Source organism: Mauremys mutica, chromosome 19, assembly GCF_020497125.1.
Source record: "Mauremys mutica isolate MM-2020 ecotype Southern chromosome 19, ASM2049712v1, whole genome shotgun sequence".
NCBI lineage: Eukaryota > Metazoa > Chordata > Testudines > Geoemydidae > Mauremys > Mauremys mutica.
In genome coordinates this window covers 13,558,020-13,576,688 of record NC_059090.1, presented here as the reverse complement: position 1 = coordinate 13,576,688, position 18,669 = coordinate 13,558,020, and the positions used below count along the sequence as shown (strand labels likewise).

The 18,669-nt window shown below is 40.8% G+C and overlaps 1 protein-coding gene across 1 annotated transcript in view; it reads right to left on the bottom strand.

The window, feature by feature from the left end:
* The window catches only part of GALNT17 (polypeptide N-acetylgalactosaminyltransferase 17), a 277,593-nt gene that overhangs the window by 85,095 nt on the left and 173,829 nt on the right, over positions 1-18,669 (bottom strand). The window contains exon 6 of the mRNA XM_044993352.1: positions 5,543-5,660. Within this exon, the coding sequence (XP_044849287.1) occupies positions 5,543-5,660 (118 nt within the window). The remainder of the gene's footprint in view (positions 1-5,542; positions 5,661-18,669) is intronic.

Below are 18,669 nucleotides of genomic sequence, written 5' to 3'. Positions count from 1 at the left end.
TGCTGGGCTGCTTCTCCCTCATATTGAGCTGGAGAAAAATGGTCCCCTGAGTAAAGCAGCTCCTGCCCTTCTATAGCTTTTAGCCCCCTTTGTGGGGTGACATCCTGCTCAGCTGCCGCAGGGTAATTGCCAAGGCAACCTCTCCTCTGATAGACCAATTCTCCTGGTTAGGAGCCAGTCTACTTTTAGAGCTATTCCATTTCAATAGGAGTGCACTTTAAGTCAACAACCCTCTTTTCTTATACCTTTGTCACCAGCCTTTGGAATTTCAATTCAACATGAACGCAAACAGACACCGGAGGAGGCAAAGGGGGCTGCACATTCAAAATGGCGCTTGCACCTTGATAAAACTGCAAAGTGTTCATCATCATACCCAGAATTCATAAGTTATACAAACAGATTCCCCAAATCCTCACTGGCATGGAGAAAAGTCTGTGCGTGTGGAGGAGACTGGTTATTTGAGGGAACTGGGTAATGCGTTATAGATTCTCACAGGCCTATATCACTAAATGGACTAAAGCTGTCTCCATTAAGCAATGAATGGAAAACTCATACTAATTTGTCATATTGCTGGCCACCTCAGGAAAGAAGCTACCAGAGCAAATGTCCCTCTCACCACTAGAGGTAATAGCAGTACTGTGGCAGATAAAAGAGTTTTGATAGCAAATTTTTGATGTTGGGAAATTGGATTTGTGATGAAACTTTTCATGAGAAGTATGTGCTTAAGTCCTTTCCTGCACCGAGGCCGGAACTGCATACATAATATACAACCTTGACATTGGTAAAGGCCCAAATCTACCTCTGAAGTCAAGGGGTGTCCTGAGACCACATTCAAGGGCTTTATATTAGTGAAGTGCAAATATCTGCAGAGTTCAAAAGCTGACGCACTCTTACAACTGCCCTTCGCTCAGACATCTAGGGCTTTGATATTCTCCAGCCACAGCAGGTAGCGCTTGTGACCAACTCTGCTGTTGTGGAATAACCGTGAAGGGCAGAACTTTGATAAAAAAAATAGCCTGCTGTGGAAGGTATTTGTTGCTAACTCTAGGGAATGCTGTTCAAATATACAGGCCTGGCATGCGGCAAATGTGGTAAGACCTAGCACTGGGATAAATCAATGGCCAGGAATAGCTTGACATACATAAATAAATAAATAAATAAATGCTGTTGAAAACATCTTCGTTGAAATATTACCCTGAACTCCTTTGCCTAGTGGACACCACCATTTTCTCTACCAAAAACAGGCTGACAGCGATTTTATTCTTTCGGGTTTTTTTAGTGCTGCCTCAGGATATGAAGTAGTCGACTTTAGGGACAGAGAGAGAGACTAAGCACAAGATGTGAACTCCTTCCAGATTCACTGTAGAGATAAAAGGAATGACAGTAATACAAAGAACAATCCATGCCAGGGCCAGGTTTACCCTGCACGCAGAACAAGAAATTGCCTAGGGCAAGAAGAAATTAGAGGCAGCAAAATGTTTAGTGGGTTTATTATTATTTGAGTGACTACAGGGTAGGAGGATGTTTTCTACTTTGTAGAGGGCAGCAAAAACCCTAGTGCCAGGGTTATCTGCAGCTCTAACCATGGATAACTTTTTTGTCAGAGTGAACCACTTAACTAATCTGTCAATGCTCTCATTTGAACTAATTAGTAACAGCAAGTAAATAGATAGATTTCTTTTATTGCATTTTATAGCCATATGTACTGTACATATAACTGGACATATTTATAAATCAGATTATCATAAAGTACACATTCTTTTAAAATATAGGACAAGATAAAACCTTTTTTTTTTTTTTTACTGTTAACTTTTTTTTTTTAGATCACCTTCATTTAATTGTACCATAGAACAGCGTTTCTCAAATGTGGCCACCATGGCTGCATGCGGCCACCAGGGCTTTTCTTGCGGACACAGTCTCCTGGGCAGTGATGGGGGAGGGGAGAAAAGCAGTGCCCCCTCCCCTGAGGCCGCCAGCAGGGGAGACACAAATCCTGGAGGAACAGGTTGCTAGTGAGTTCCTCACCTTCCCTGGGGTGGTGGGCAACAGGCTCCAGCCCTGGGCTCACCCCCATCCATTCTCCCTTGGCCGCCACTGCCTCCCCCATCCATTCTCCCCATTGCCTCTGGCCTCCAATGCCTCCCTACCCACCACCCCATCCAGCGCTTAATTTGTCCCTGGGCTTGCCAGGGCTGAGTAAGTCTGCTGCTGTGAAAAGTGATATTTGCATGTTTGTTAACATCACTTTTCACAGCAGCAGCTTACTAGCTAGCAAGTCTTTAAAAAAGAAACCAGAAAAGCAAAAACAACAACAACAACAACAAAAACAAGAACACACCCTTAGTTGTGTTTTCTATTCTGTTTAGATCCAGTAAAGAATAGAGACAAGTATACATTATTTTTATTATTGAGTGTGCAAAAAAATCTCAACATAAATAAATTGCAATGATTTGGACAAGTATATGCGCATATTTAGTTGTCTTTCCTAAACTTAATTCAGAATTTTAGTTAAAATTGTCAGAGCGGCCACCAGCAAGAGTTGGTGGCTGCACTCTGAGGCCACCAAAACATCTGTTGTGAGAACCCCTACCATAGTTTGTTTAACTGATGTTTTTGCTGGATGTCTGAAGTGGTGGGCTTTATTTCTCCTTTGGTCTATTGTCTAATTTTTGTACTTTAAAACAAATGTATACATGCACCCAGGAACATGTGATGGGTTTTTAAGTAATAGAAATATTAAACTATATTAAAATACAGCATGATTTTCAGAAAGAGGGTGGAACTTGCATCATCACCAAAGAGAAAACCGTTATCTTCTGACTTGTAAACGGAGTCACTTTTGAGCTGAGAGGCATTGAGACAGAGTAAACAAATAACCACACAATTACTTTTTGACAACTGCCACACTTTAAAATTATTCAGCAACCAATCAAACATTTCATATTAAGATAAACTTTAGCAATGGTTTCTGAGGATTAATAGGTGTTATAAGCATATTATAGATGGTTGTAAGCCAGAGTTTAAAACAATTTATTGGTAGGTTGGATGCTATAACAATCTATAATTAATGAACCATTTATTAAAATGTCAGTTAATTATTTATTAACCCTGTATAAACAATTTATAAATGGAACCTTGATATAAAGTGCAAACCAAACCAACTGTGACAAGAGCCACCATTCTATTGAATTTAATAGCAAATTGCCAATCATCTTCACTGTGAGCAAGACTGGGCCCAAATGGTGTAACTGTAAGCTTTACACGAAGGCCAATATTTTCAAAAGCGACTAGCAGTTTTATTTACCTGCAGTTTTGGATGCCCAACTTCAGACACCTTAAGGGAGGCTGATTTTCAGAGGGGACGTGCCCGGCACCGTTTGAAAAGCAGGCCTTTTAAAAAATGTCATAAGTTTGAGCCCCACATGTTTATACACCCAAAACCACTAATTACTTTTGAAAATCTTGGCCAGAGTGTGTATATATAATGTGTGTGTGCGCACATGTATACACATGGGAGAAAAAAAAGATTAGGATGGGGTGGTGGGAATTTTCAAAACTTTCAAGTAGAGATATTCTAGCTAACCTTTTAATAGATCCACAATGTAAAAAAAAAAATATTACATCTCTGATCATTGCTTGTACTTGCAACAACTATCTGACTTTTCTAGCAATCTCCACTGAAATCCTCTAAGACTAAACAGATGGGTTGAATTATTAACTAGGAGAAGAATAGTTTTACTAAATACTATACCATCTCTGTCAATCGCTGAATGATAGCAACACAAAAACACGAAACAAACAAATGAAGGTGGTTACAAGGGAGTTTGATACTTCTAGACCAAGGGCATCAATTGCATGCTCATGGTGCAATAATTACCCCATAAGGAGTGGAATTGCGTGGCATATTTAAGGCCTTTATTTTATATTCCCTTGTTTAAATGAGATTTCTATTCCCCACACCCAATAAATACAGATTTTATAAGTTGCTTTTGATTGTCTAGCAAAGCAAATATCATCTGGAAAATCTATGAAATAAACAATGACTTTTCATTTTTTACAACAGCACTAATTCAATTTTTCAGTTATGAGCAAGTTTCAAGTCTCTCCCACTATCAGCTCCTTAATCTAACCAATAGTATGTTCTAAGCCCAGGCTAGATTGGATCTCCATAGACTCTGCCACTGCAAGTTTGTTTGCAAGCATTGAAATCTTTTGTCTATGAACCATTTTGTGATATATTATGGATAGGACCAAATTCACGGTGCATTTTGGTCAATTTAACGGGTCATGGGATTTTAAAAATAATAAATTTCATTATCTCAGCTATTTAAATCTGAACTTTCATGGTGTTGCAATCATAGGGGTCCCATAAAGAAATTGTGTGTGGGGAGGGGTGGGGTCGCAAGGTTATTGTAGGGGGGGTTGCGATACTACTACCCTTACTTCTGCGCTGCTGCTGACAGCGGTGCTGCCTTCAGAGCTTGGCAGCTGGAGAGTGGTGGTTGTGGGCCGGGAGCCCAGCTCTGTAGGCAGCAGCACAGAAGGGTGGCATGGTATGATATTGCCATCCTTACTTCTGCCTTGCTGCTGGCGGGGCGCTGCCTTCAGAGCTGGGTGCCTGACCAACAGCCACCCCTCTCCAGCCACCCAGCTCTGAAGGCAGCACAAAAATAAGGGTGGCAATTCAGCAACCCCCTTAAAATAACCTTGTGACCCCCCAGCAAGTCCCTTTTGGGTCGGGACCCCCAATTTGAGAAACGCTGGTTTCCCCCATTATATCTGTATAGTATTGGGTAAAAGCATGCAAAAGACCAGATTTTACAGGGGGTGGGAAGACTAGATTTCACGGTCTGTAATGCATTTTTCATGGCTGTGAATTTGGTAGGGCTCTAATTATGGAAACAATCAAATCATTAAACCACATCTAATATCTTTATAGTAATGAACTGAAGTTGCACTAGAAGACATTGTAAGCAGGAGTTTCTTGTGTAGTTTATTGTGGTAGTTACTGAAAATACACCTATTAATATATCATAATTAAAGTGGGTTACACCAGTTTATACATGCACTTTATTATGTGGCTGTTAAATGTCTGTAAAAGATGTTTTAGCATTCAAATCGTGCTTGTGGTATTCTCAATGAGTAGCCCCATCACCTTCCATGAGACTATTTCTGTGAGACACACAAGCATGATATTTTCTTTGACAGTGGATTTGATATTTCGCATATCTATAATTTGTTATCATGAACTGATGCTAGAGACCTGATCCAAAGCCCACTTAAATAATTGGAAACGCTGCCTTTGGTTTTAGCAGCCTTTGCTCCATATCCAAATGTTGGGGGACAGGAGAAAATATATACTCCTAATAAGTAACTAAATGTTTTCTGGACTCTTTCTTTAAGGTGCCACTGAAAGTATCATGTGCTTGATTGTAATGCAGATTCTAATTGATTTTGGTCTTTAAAAAAGATACTTGTGTATGTGTTTTTTAAAAATACAATTTCAAGAAAAATTGCACAGAACAGTAACAATTTCACAAACCTTGATTCCTAGCTCTATGTTCTCTCCTCCATATACATCCATTCCAGGATCCAGAAGACCTATTTCTCCAAAGAACTTCCTATTTACAACAAACGAACAGCCAATCATGGCAGGTGTCCTGCAGGAAGAGAAAAAAAAATCAATAGAAACAGCATTATCAGCAATGCAAAATTTGTAGTTGTCATTTTCCCTTTTTTTTTTTTTTTTTAAAAAAAAAGGGACTGTAGATTTATTTAATCAATGGAAGTTACCCAATACCTAAAATAAGGCCTGATCCTGATGCCACTGGAGTCTTTGAAAAGCTCCTATTGACTTCAACGGGCCTGCACTGGGTAGTGCCACCAGCTTCCCAGTAGTAAGCACTATGCTTGTAGAATTGGAACATTATTTGGGAGATATTATTTTGCCACTGAAGTAAGACTGCACAAAATTCAACTGCTAAACTGCCTATATACATTAAAGGGAGCCAGGGAAGTTCTGTGGTTAAGGCACTGAACTTAGCTCAGCCACAGACTTCCTGAGTGACCTTGGGCAAGTTACTTAATGTCTCTGTGCCTCAGTTCCCCATTGGTAGAGTAGGAATACTACTACTACCTTCCACTCTCCCTTTTTTCTCTTATCTATTTAGAACGTAAGCTCTCCAGGATAGCAATTCTTTTTTTGCTATGTATTTGCACAATGACTAATCAAATGGGGCCCTGATCGTGGGTGGGATCTGCAGGGTGATATAAATTATAACAAAAATAATATAATTCCAGAGAAGGAAATATGCCTCACTAATGAACAACAACAACAATCATGTGGCAGAAGCAAATTCATTAAAAACATTGGACAAAAGATTTGACTCCAGAATCCTGCAAAAGTTCTTGCTCTCTAATTGATGAAGCAAATTTATTACTCTCAGCCTCTGGAAGGCCAGCCAAGCTCAAGGTATCCATTAAGAGAAAAGGATGAAGAAAAATGAGTGTGTGTCAGGGACTGATATTAACATATGCACAAAATGATATAGAAGAAATACAGTCCCACTGGATATTTTCCTAATAACTATAAAACATTAAGGGCATTCATAGGTAGGTGTATTTACTACTGGTGCCAGTTTTCTTTCTTCTTCAATAACTAGGATAGAACAACTGTAAATATTGTTTGAAAACACCGGGGCAGATCTTCAGCTCATGTAGATGGTTCACTGGAAACAAGAGAGCTATTCTGATTTATGCCAGCTGAGGATATGGGCATGGTTGAACAGAACCCCATCCCGAAAATTATGATTTACCACACAGCATGTGGCTTAAAACAACTAGATCGTTATGCTCTTACTACTTTGGGGTTTGCAAATCTGTTGTGGTTGTGGTATATGGAAAGTTGAATCCTCTGGGATATTTTCCACTGTAAAATGGAATAATAAAAGACACTCCGTCTCCCTCCCCATCTAATCTAGACTTTGCTCCTAGCTGTAGCAGCAAAGCCTGGACCCCTTATGGATATCAGCAAGGAAAAAATCAAACATGACTGTAGTATTTAGAGGTGCAGAAGAGTCACCAAAGCACCTCAGTCTTAAATTATTCCCATACACAAACAGAGCTCTGTCCCCAGTATCCTTTGGGGTCAGGAAATAAGCCTAGTATTTAAGAAGTGGTATTGCCCTCACTAGGGTGAAATTCAACATTGAACAGAGGGACAGCACAAGCCTATGCAGCAGTTAACTCCTACTTAAGCCCCATGACTAAGCGCATAGGCCTTCGGTTGCACAGGGAAGACTTTCATCCCTTAATGCAAATTCTATCATATATGATCATTAGAAAACTCACTGTATTTCCCCATGAGCACATGTTGTTTCCTATAAGGCAGTCAGGTCTTGTGGTAGAAGCCAGGCAGTAGGAGTCAGGAAGTCTGGCTTCTATTTCCGGCTCGACCACTGATATGCTGTGTCATACTTAACAAACATGCTTTAAATGAGGCAAGTCACAGAACCTCCACGTGCCTCAGTTTACCAATCTACAGAGTTGCTATTTACAGTACTTCTCTACCTTGCTTAGGGCCAGATAGTGATACTCAGGTTGGATTGTACCTTATACTGTGAGTCATCCCATGGGAGTCAATGGGAGGCAAATACCACTCTACCTGAGTAAAGATATCACTCGTTGATCCATAGATGGTATGACGCCTAATTCATTTTTGTTAACTATCTAAGATCCTTGGATGAAGGGTGCTATGTATTAAGTGCAGATTATTTCTATTATAAGATTTAATGTAGAATCATAGAATTTACCAATTAGCATATTACATTGGTAAATACAGGAACTATCAATACTCTACCTTAAATAGACTCTTTTTCAGGCAGCCATCTGATCCTTAGTTTCAATAAGCAGTACAATACTTCATGGTTTGCTCTACTCTAGTACTTAAGAATTCAATTTCATTGCTTTAGCGGTAGCAAGATTATTACCTTTAGCAGAAACAATTCATTTTGAAATGATACTCACATTAGAGATGCCAACATCTAATAGCTCCATTTTCCTGGATTACCATCAGGAATTAAACTAAAGGAAAAGTCACACTTTTTCTGTCACAGAATGTGCACAACCCCTTTTTCTCTCGTGTCTTCTGAACTGGGAAGCTGGCATGGACACTTTGAGTCTGTCTACACAGCAACTAGACTCCTGAGGCTGGCCTGTGCCAACCAACTCAGGCTCACGCTGCGGGTCTGTTTCATTGCTGTATAAACTTCTGGACTCAAGCTGGAGCCTGAGCTCTGGGAGCCTCTCGCCTTGCAGGTTCCTAGAGCCCGGCCTCAAAGCAAGCCCAAAAATCAGCACAGCAATGAAACAGCCCTGCAGCCTGAGCCTGAACTGACTGGCATGGGCTAGTTGCAAGTGTCTAGCTGCTGCGGGATCTAGTTATGGGAGTTCTGGGGCCTTTTGCTTCTACATCAAATTTAGTTTAGGTCATTAGTGACAGAAAGATACTAATTAGTTCTGGTCAAAAATTTTCCAGTGAAACTGTTTATCGATGGAAAATGGTGTTGTTTACAAACCAACATTTTTTGACGAAAAACTGAATGCCTGATAACTGAAATATCTGGATATTGAAATGCTGCTGCAGTGATTCATGGGATAGTTCAGACACCTCATACTCCCTTTCTCCTCAGTGGGCAGGGTGAGCAACTGGACTTCACGATGCACTGCCTTCCCACACCCAGAGGAGAAAACATGGTGCATCATGGGAGATGTAGTCCGACCAAGGAGCACAGCCTATGAAGGAGAACAGGGGCATGAGAAACATGAACTACAACTCCCCTAAAGCACCAAATTAGCATTTCAAAATCAAAATATTTTATTTTTTTGTGAAAATATTTCAGATTTTGATACTTTAAATGAAAAAAATCAGTTCCCAGAAGAAAACCCCCAGTTTTCTAACCAGCTGGTGGCCACAGACTAGTTCTTAGTGAACAATGGCCCAACACCCCCTCCCCCACAAATTGTTATCCTTTTTGCCAGTTAAATATTTTAACGACTAAAGCTCTGATCCTGCTAATATTCATATGCTTAACTTAATGTAATGTGAGTAGTTCCACAGAAATCAATGGGAATACTCGCAGTGCTTAAAATTAAGCATGTATGCACATCTTTGCAGGATCAAAGCCTCAGGACCTAATCCAATGCTTCCTGAAGTTAGTGGGGAGTCTTTTCAATGACTTTATTGGATCAAGCCATAAAAGCTCCAATCTAAGCATCCAATAAAGTCAATGGGAGTCTTTCCACTGATCTTTTTGAGCATTAGATCAGACCGTAAATGAACATGAAAACTGAAATTATCCACTCATCCCTGCTAATGGCCACTCCCTCCAAAGCCAGCTGAGACTCAGGAACAGTGATGAACCTGTCAGCACTGCTGTGTGTGCATGTTTTCTAGAAAACATGTCCTTTCAGAAGCCTTGTGTGTGAGTAATCTGACAGAGCTTTTATAATTTCACCTCCAAATTTTGCTCAACTATATAGCACTGCATATTCATTTCCGACCAAATGATATCGTTAACATGCAAAACGAGCAAATGGAGCATTCCTGAGCTCCCTTAAGCAATACAAATTAAGCACTACATTCTTCTTCATAACAATGGTTCCTTATCAAATAAATGAGGGCTCATGTGGCACGCTGGAATTTAAATACAAACTACATTTGATTTAACAGCAAATCCTTCAAAAGAGGTGGTCATTTAGAATAACAGAAGACCCATCCACAATGGAATAATAGCCCTAGAAGATTGGATGATAAAGCCCTTCATTTTCCCTACTCCTTAATTAAAAACATTAGCACAGTTTGTTTTGAAAACACACAGATCAATTCACACTAAATGCATTTTTTATTTGTCCCGATAGCTAATTTTTCTTTAATGTGAAGCGAAAAGTAGAATTTGGCAGAAAGAATATTAACAGAGATGATTCATATTTAGAGAAATTATTGGCCTTTTATCCTGAATTCCATGGTTTGTTAGTTTCTTGCTATTATTTCACTTGGCTCTAATACACAAATAAGTAACAAAAGATCAAAAAAAGCTGGCTGAACTATCCTCAGTATAAATCTCTAAATAAAGATAAATAAGAAACAGAGGCAAACATTTATCCTAGTCTATTAAGTGACTTATATTCTTCCTTTCTCTGGTGCACAGTTATACTCTAGACTTCTAAACCGTTCTCCTGAATTGAAGAGGAAATATAGTCTAGTTAGTTCTCCTACACAATTAGTACTACACTTAAAGTACAAGTTACAATATGTACACCTCCACCTTGATATAACGCTGTCCTCGGGAGCCAAAAAATCTTACCGCGTTATAGGTGAAACCGCATTATATCGAACTTGCTTTGATCCACTGGAGCAGCCCTGCCCCCCGAGAGCACTGCTTTACAGCATTATATCCAAATTCGTGTTATATCAAGGTAGAGGTGTGTATACCAAGTAAGGGGTTTTGGTTGGATTTGTGTTTAATTTTCATGTCCATAAAAGTAAAGGCTGACAATGTAAGAAACCATGACGGGCATGGCCAGAGCCATGACAATCACATTTAGTGGGCGGAGGCAGGGGGTGTTAGAGCTGGAATCAGGAGTCCATAGTGGGGTGGAACAAGGCCTGAGTAAGAACAAGACAGAGGCAGGAGTAGGAACAGGGCCGAAGCAAGAGCAAGACAGAAGGAGGCTAAGGCTTATAGAGTGTGTTACTGCCGTCAGGCAGGGGAGAGTTCCAATCCATGAAGCAACATTGAGTAAACTGAGCTACTGTTTCTCCCGCAAGGTTTATATACCTGCCCCGAGGGTCACCAGACCAGCTCCTGGCTTGTGGATTGGCTGGAGCCCAACACAGGAATGCCTCAACAACACATGTGGTTTATTCAGGCTCTAGCTCAGGGATGATTCATCACCTTACAGGCAAGGTTGAAGGAGACATATTGAATATAGCTGGTGTACTTCAGCCTTGGAATCACTCCATGTTTGGCGCTCTAATCCTGAGGCCATAGCAGGCCCCATGGCTGCAACCCAGCCATTCTATTTGGGGTAAATGTGGAGGGTTTGTCTAGAAACACATCCTCTTGCCCTGCTTCTGCCTCATCCCCAACCCTTGCCCATCCCTCCACACCAAACTCAAACAAGCATTTTGATTTTGAGGTTCCAAAACTGTAGGAAATTTGCACCCATTGTCTTTCATTTTTGCCTGTCTCTGCACTTTTGGGTTGCAGCTGGGAGGTATTGCAAAGCTTGTATGGAACCAGGAAAGACTGGAAAAATCATTAAAAAGCCTGTTCTCACAAAATTTCTGGCCCAAATTTGCAAACTCAGGAGGAGATTCAGCTAGTATTGGTAAATATGAATTCCATTCTCAATTACACTGGTGCACTGGGATTACAGTTGGATTTACGATGACTGCATTGCTATTACATCTGGCTTTATATTGAAATGAGAACAGAATCAGGCTCATGTTATCTAGTAAACTTCAGGCAAGTTGTCTAACTTGGTTGTAGTATTAACAAAGTGGCTCCCACGTGGCGGACCACCAATTATTTTCTTCTCCCTAAAGGAAGTCTGTGTTAGAGTTAAGAAAAATAGATTTTATCGACAGATGGTCTTGGGCCAAATTTCCATTGGCTTTCTGTCGTATCTTTGACTGCTTTTTTTAAAAAAGAGCATGTATTTATGGGCATGCACTATACATAACCAAAGAGATTTTAAGTTAACTACATCATTGATCAGTCTCCTGTACACCACTGAAACTCTGTTTGTAAACTCAGATCTTTCTGAACCTTCAAGAACAGAAATCAACAAATCTAGAAAACACAAACTCCCCTTTGAGTTTAAGTATTAAAGCAGAGTGGATAAACAGTTCAGTCAATGGCTAACAGTCATCTATACTTGAAAGCTTTCCTGATCTGCTTTGCAGACTATGTATGTACTGTTCTCGCGGCTCAATAGATATGCACAGTATATTGTTATTTATAGTATTTAATTTTCTTTTAGCCATGGACAAAATTAAGGATTTTGTAAACAAATTTGTAATTGTAATTTGTAAACTAATTTGTAAACAAAACTGACTTGTCACTATTGTACATGTGTGTTTCTATGCACGGGGTGCCCGATGCACATAATGTAGAGTTAATAAAGAACTGGGCGCATAACATAGGGGTTTATTCCAGGGGATGTGTACTTTTACCACAGTATAGCAGAAATCAAATCCCAGCATGTGGTATTGATGAAAGCTTTTTTCAGTTTATAGCGAGGTTAATATCTTAGCCACAGATGCTTATTCAGTAACTGATAGTAGCCATCTAGCTGCCTATTTCTGCTTGCCTAAAGCAAGGCTATGGAAAAAGAGATCAGTCAGAACAGTTTTCCTGTGTATCCATCACCCCTGAGTACAACAGACTTTCCTCTGAACAAAACTCCTTCAATTAAAAATAAAGAGAGAAGATATTGGTGGAAATAAGTCTCCTGTACCATGGGTGAAACCAGAGTGATGGGGCCATCACTAGGGGTTCTGACAATCTTTAGTTGCCCATCCAAACCTATTGATGGGGAAGTCATTCTGGAAACATCACACAATCTGACTGTCTCATGAGATTTGAGTACTTTTGGCACTGCACTGGGCTAGGCTAGAAATACCAGAAGGGATAGCTTCTCTCATAGGGTCCATCCACTTCTGCAGTTGGTCAAAAACAGTTCAGAAGAAACTAGTTACTACCTCTATTACAACTTGTTGATTTAATGTATCATGTCAAGGACTATAGGAGAGAGGGTTTGTAGATAGAGAAGGTGTACTTTGAACTAGAGTTATGGGCTTCAGGCTTCCTTTGCTTGTATGTCAATTATGTCAAGGATGTCTCTTCCTTCTTGGAGACTTATATTTGGCAATTCAGTGTCTCAGGCTACTGAATACTTCATGCTCAGGATGAGCATGAATAATTCATGCTCAGGATGACATGTCTGCAAAGCCCTAACTACTTTTGCCAAAGACTATCCCAGCATGCATTGGGCCTGGTTTAAAACCAAGCATGGATTCATCCGGGGTAGCGTTTTGTTTGATTGTTCTGAAATCCTGAACAGGAATTTGTATCTTCCCAGGTTACTATATCATCATTGTTGGAAGTGAAACTGTTACTATGTGCATTTTAAAGACTCAAACTACCTTTTCAATCGGATTTGATTTGGTGTGACTCGTGTCTTTTCGTGACTCCCTCCAGCTCCCTAACCAAAATTCTGAATATCAGGAAAGAGACACCCCAAAGAATACAAAACTTCAGTGCATTAATTCGAGCAATTTGAGAAGCTTTCAGTGTGACCACTGCATAGTAGTACACAGGTGTGATGTTGTGATCTGGATTACATGGGAGTCTGCATACTTATGTCATTACAGTCATTTGTGAGTGCTGCCTCTCCAGGAAAAACTCAAATATTCCTTCCACCTGTGACAAAGTTCCTCCTCTATCTTGGTGGGTTCTGCGCTTATTGGTGGATTTGTTCGCCTCAGAGATTCACCATGTGGGTCAGGGAACAGCCCAGAGACCTTCCCATCTGGTAGAACCCACAGTCCAGGTCAATTCATCCTGGGTCTGATCAGGAGTTGAGAGGTTTGGGGGGAACGCAAGCCCGCCCTCTACTCCGGGTTCCAGCCCAGGGCCCTGTGGACTGCAGCTGTCTAGAGTGCCTCCTGGAACACCTGCGCGACAACTAAGACTCCCTGGGCTACTTCCCCATGGCCTCCTCCCAACACCTTCTTTGTCCTCACCACAGGACCTTCTTCCTGGTGTCTGATAATGCTTGTACTCTTCAATCCTCCAGCAATACACCTTCCCACTCTCTGCTCCTAGAGCCTCTTGCTCCCAGCTCCTCGCCTGCATGCTACAAACTGAAGTGAGGTTCTTTTTAAACTCAGGTCCCCTGATTAGCCAGCCTATCCTAATTGATTCTAGCAGTTTCTTCTTAATTGGCTCCAGGTGTCCTAATTAGCCTGCCTGCCTTCATTGGTTTCAGCAAGTTCCTGCTTGTTCTGGAACTGACCCTGTTACCTTACCCAGGGAAAAGGGATCTACTTAATTTGGGACTAATATATCTGCCTTCTAACACTCTCCTGTATCCATCTGGCCTGACCCTGTCACACACCTCATACATGAAGGTATGCAGTTTCACAGACGAGAACCTTCTCTGAGCCTCCCTTCATCAGCTCCATAATGGCTTGGGCAGACACTGGCTAGATTTCATTCATAAAAGTGTAATAAAATGTGTACAGAAGGAATGACAGTTTGGCCCCTGGCAATGTACCTTGGTTAACAGTATCCCCAGGATAGCATTCAAAATAGTTTTTTCTTGAATGATCCTGGCTTCCTTGAGCCAACAACCCTGCTTAATTGACTGTTTCAGAGAGGCTCATTTTCCCACTCTTGCTAAATGCTAGTATCCGAGAAAAATTAAAAATAAGAGATATCGCATTAAAGAGCTTAGATTTAGTGTCTTTTTTTTAAATTTGCATGCACATAACAAGACTTAAAGAAGCTTTTAATGAAAGAGAACCCTTGAAAACGATATATATTGGAAAGTCTGTCAGTTCTACTTATGTATCTGACCTGGTCAGTGTTGTGTAAATGGTTCTATTCCTATCAGTTTGGGATCTTAGGCAAAGTATTTAACCACTCTTTACCTCTCTTTCCCATCTGTCAAATGAGTGTAATATCTATGGCGAGCCAACATCTATAAAGCACTTTTATGATTCTTGGATTAAAGCTGTTACATTAACTGTAACTATTGTTAACTGTACATTACCTGTAACTATATGTGCCACACACACAAATGTACTACTTCTGTGATGAGAAAAAAATCAGTAGGTCGGACAGTGTGAGCTGTAACCTTATGCCTTCACTCAGTCTTCCGACTCCAGCACTGCTTTAGCCAACCAGTAACAATGGTGGAGCACATGTTTACATTTTCTATACCCATGGTGTATTAAGATGCAGCAGTTGATGCTGTAGCAAATCTTCTATGAAACTTCCAAGCTTCAGGCATTCAACATAAAATTTCACATCCAACTGCTATCAAGGTCACAGCCTAAGGGCATTTTTTTCCTTATAATTTAATTTTTTTTTTAAACAGAGCAGTCCCAGCATTTTCCTTCACAGGACACCCTTAAACACTCACAATTTCCCTGCACACCAACATATTTTTAGGGATTTTTGGCAAGGGTTTTGGTGCAGACATGCTTGCCATAACAGACTTTCAAAATGCCGGAGTACTGCTTGGCATCACATGGAAGGTTATATAGAGGCCCTGATTCTAGTCTATTGCAGTCAGTTAGATTTATAAACTCTGGCCAGAACATCAGGTGGTGTAACTTGTCCAGTGAAGTCAATGCAGCTATGACAATTTACACCAGCTAGGAATCTACCCTTTGTTTTAAAAGGTTTGTAAATTCACAAGGCCGGAGTCCCTGGCACCTTGCTCATGCTGAGTAACTGAACTGAACTGAACACAATTAGGCTCTCTGTGGAGTAAGATACTGCTCCGTCTGAATGAGGATGTTAGACTCTGGCCCATATTTATGTGATAAAACAGATGAAATCTTTGTCTCACCTGACTGCTTTGTATTCTTACTGCTTCTTGTGACTCTCCTTTTATTTAACTTCTCAGGTGCCAATTCTTACTCAATTAATTTTTCTATTGGGCTAACCCGTCACAGGCTACTGTTTGATCTTTTAGATTCTCCCTTTCTTTCCACCTCTTTACTTTTACCTTGTGGATCATGGTCCAATTTCTAGCAGAAGTCTATTCAAACGCAATAGAATGCAAATACAGAGTAATTAAATCTGACTCCATTTGCCCTGTTAATGGAGTTTGCTAGTAAGCCCTACATACTTTTTCCAGAGGGTATGGCTGGAGAGTCTTGCCCGCATGCTCGGGGTTCAGCTGACCGCCATATTTGGGGTCGGGAAGGAATTTTCCTCCAGGGCAGATTGGCAGTGGCCCTGGAGGTTTTTCGCCTTCCTCCGAAGCATGGGGCAGGGGTCGCTTGCTAAAGGAGTGGGTAGATCGGCTTATGTGGCCTGCATCTTGCAGGAGGTCAGACTAGATGATCATAATGGTCCCTTCTGATCTTGAATTCTATGATTCTATGTTACTGATATATCAGTGGCTGCACACAGTAAATTACAACTACAGGTGTCCATGAGTAAAGATGAGCCTCACCCGAAGAGATGCAGCAGCGCCTGCATACAAGGGGGAAAAGGAATTTTGATTAGAGCCCAGGAAAAGGGCTGAAGACAAAGTGAAAGAAGACAGACCTCCAGACAGAGGCTGTGCCCTGTGGAAGAGCCGCGGGGAGAAGATTTGGTTTTGGGGTTTATGTTGGAGTTTGAGTAAAACTCTGGAACTGATGTTCTTTTAGATTGAGACAAAGGGTTGAATCTCTGCAATGATCTTGCAGCACTGGGAGCTGATGAATGATTGACACTATGGGGAAACTGAGGCAGAGCTCTGACACAGATTTAAAGATCCCACTACAGATCTGAACCAAGACCCTAGATCCAAAGAGTTCCCAGATCTGAACTTTGCACAGGCATCCTACACCCATCCTAAACCCTAAACAACCGGGCTGTCTATCTGTAATCTTCTCTCCTCAAATGCTCTCCGCTTCGGTCTCTTCATCACCCCTTTCCCAGCTGGCCTTCGACCCTTGATGGAGCACTAACTCCCAGATCTACTTTCCCCGGAGCTTTCCTTCCCAAACAGAGTTACAATAACCAACCCAAAATATTCTTCTTACAAGATTTTCATAAATGGGGGTGAATTTTGTCACCATTCACAACCACTTGATCATATGGACCATTCTCGTCTCTTTCCTCCACCCACTTACACAGCTAGCGTACTAGGGAGAACCAGACCTACAATGCCAATTAAAGCAAGCCCCTTAGCAGGAATTATTTGTATCATGCAGTTTGTGCAAGGGGATCCAGGGTTTTATTCCCAGGCCGGTTGCCAATTCTCTGTGTAACCTTAAGCAAGGCATTTCACCGCTCTTTTTCCCATAGTTTCAGTTCCATACTTTGTTGATATGTGGACAAGAGAGGAGCAATGTTGCATCAAATTAATTTAAAGATGTTATGAGTTTGAGGACATCATAACACAACTTGTGTGGCAGCTCTGCTGTGAAAAGTGACATTGGATAAGGAAGGTTCATTGGATAGTTACCCTTTAAAATAAGGCTGTTTGGCAAAGGTCTTGAGAAAATTTTACAGCAATTATCTGATTCTTAAAAGCCCAGCTCCCTCAGGATAAACTTAAAAGATGCTATTCAACATCAGCTAATTTTAAGTCATGTTCCAGGGCTATTTCAATACAAGTGACTCCTTACAGCAACGGGAAGATAAGCGAAAAGGGAGAACCTCATCCTTTTAAGTTTAACACTGAAGCTTTGGCCTGAGGTTATAGGACTCCATGCACTGGCCTCTGACCATAGAGGGAAAGGCTGTGCTTGCTTTGACAGAATTGACAACATGCAGCAACCACTGAAAGCCACAGTAATAGGGCTGTGCAGTAGAATTTCCCACCATGCCAGAAAGATTTCTTCTCCTTGCAATCTCCCAGTTCTCAAAGGCAAAATTGTGGGAAGTAATATGGCCCTTATAAGCAGTGAGTTATTAGTGATATTCCTACAGGGGAGAAGGCTACACGAAGGTCTTGGAGTCTCAGATGGAGATAAACAATGCATCCGTTAATATATATGCCAAATAATAATAGAAGCCATTGAAAAATACATGCAGAATGACAGGAAAAATATATTCCTGTCTGGGAAGTTATTGAACAGCAAGAATCAGGAAAAAAGATAGCTTAAAAAGGAGACTTTCCCTATGCGCCATCTTACAAATAAATCACAACTTGCTGAGCACAGGTGGAATGTTACGAATGAAAAGGGCAAACAGGTGAGGTATTTTTGTTTGCCTTTTTGTTTTTAATTCCCTTGTAATTCCATTGGCCCCGTAAAAAATCCAGCAAATGTTAACTGGTATTAGATTTAAAGGACCAAACATTGAAAAACAGCCTCTGAAATTGCTCCTGAATATTCCATGCATGTGTAACATATTGACAAAGTGTGTACTGCAGTTCGCTCCAGTGGCTAGTCCATCAGCCTTGAGTGAGCTAAGCAAAAGGTGTGTTTTTCACTTCATGTTTGCTAACTAACATAACATAATACAACATAAAATCCTAGTGAAGACAAGTCAGCTTGTAGTTTTAACCTGAGTTAAATAGTCAAGATAAACCCTGGACTCCTTCATAGTCTTTACTTCAACCTGTTAACACATGGAAAGAATCACCCTTTTTCCAAGCGAAGCTGCATTCCTGGAGGATAATAGCCAACTACTGCCATCAGCTAATGGAATTACTTCTTCTGCTCAAGTGACAGAAATGTATGTTGTGGTACAGAATGTCATGATTTCAAACCCTATTGACTACTTAGGTGGGAGATCTATTACACATACAGACCTTCCATTCACAAGAGCATGTTGGTATATGCAAATCAGGGTTATTTATTTGATTTGTGAGAAACAGAATTCCTGGGCACAAATTTAGGGAGGGAGTTGAGGCCTGCTTGAAAATTTG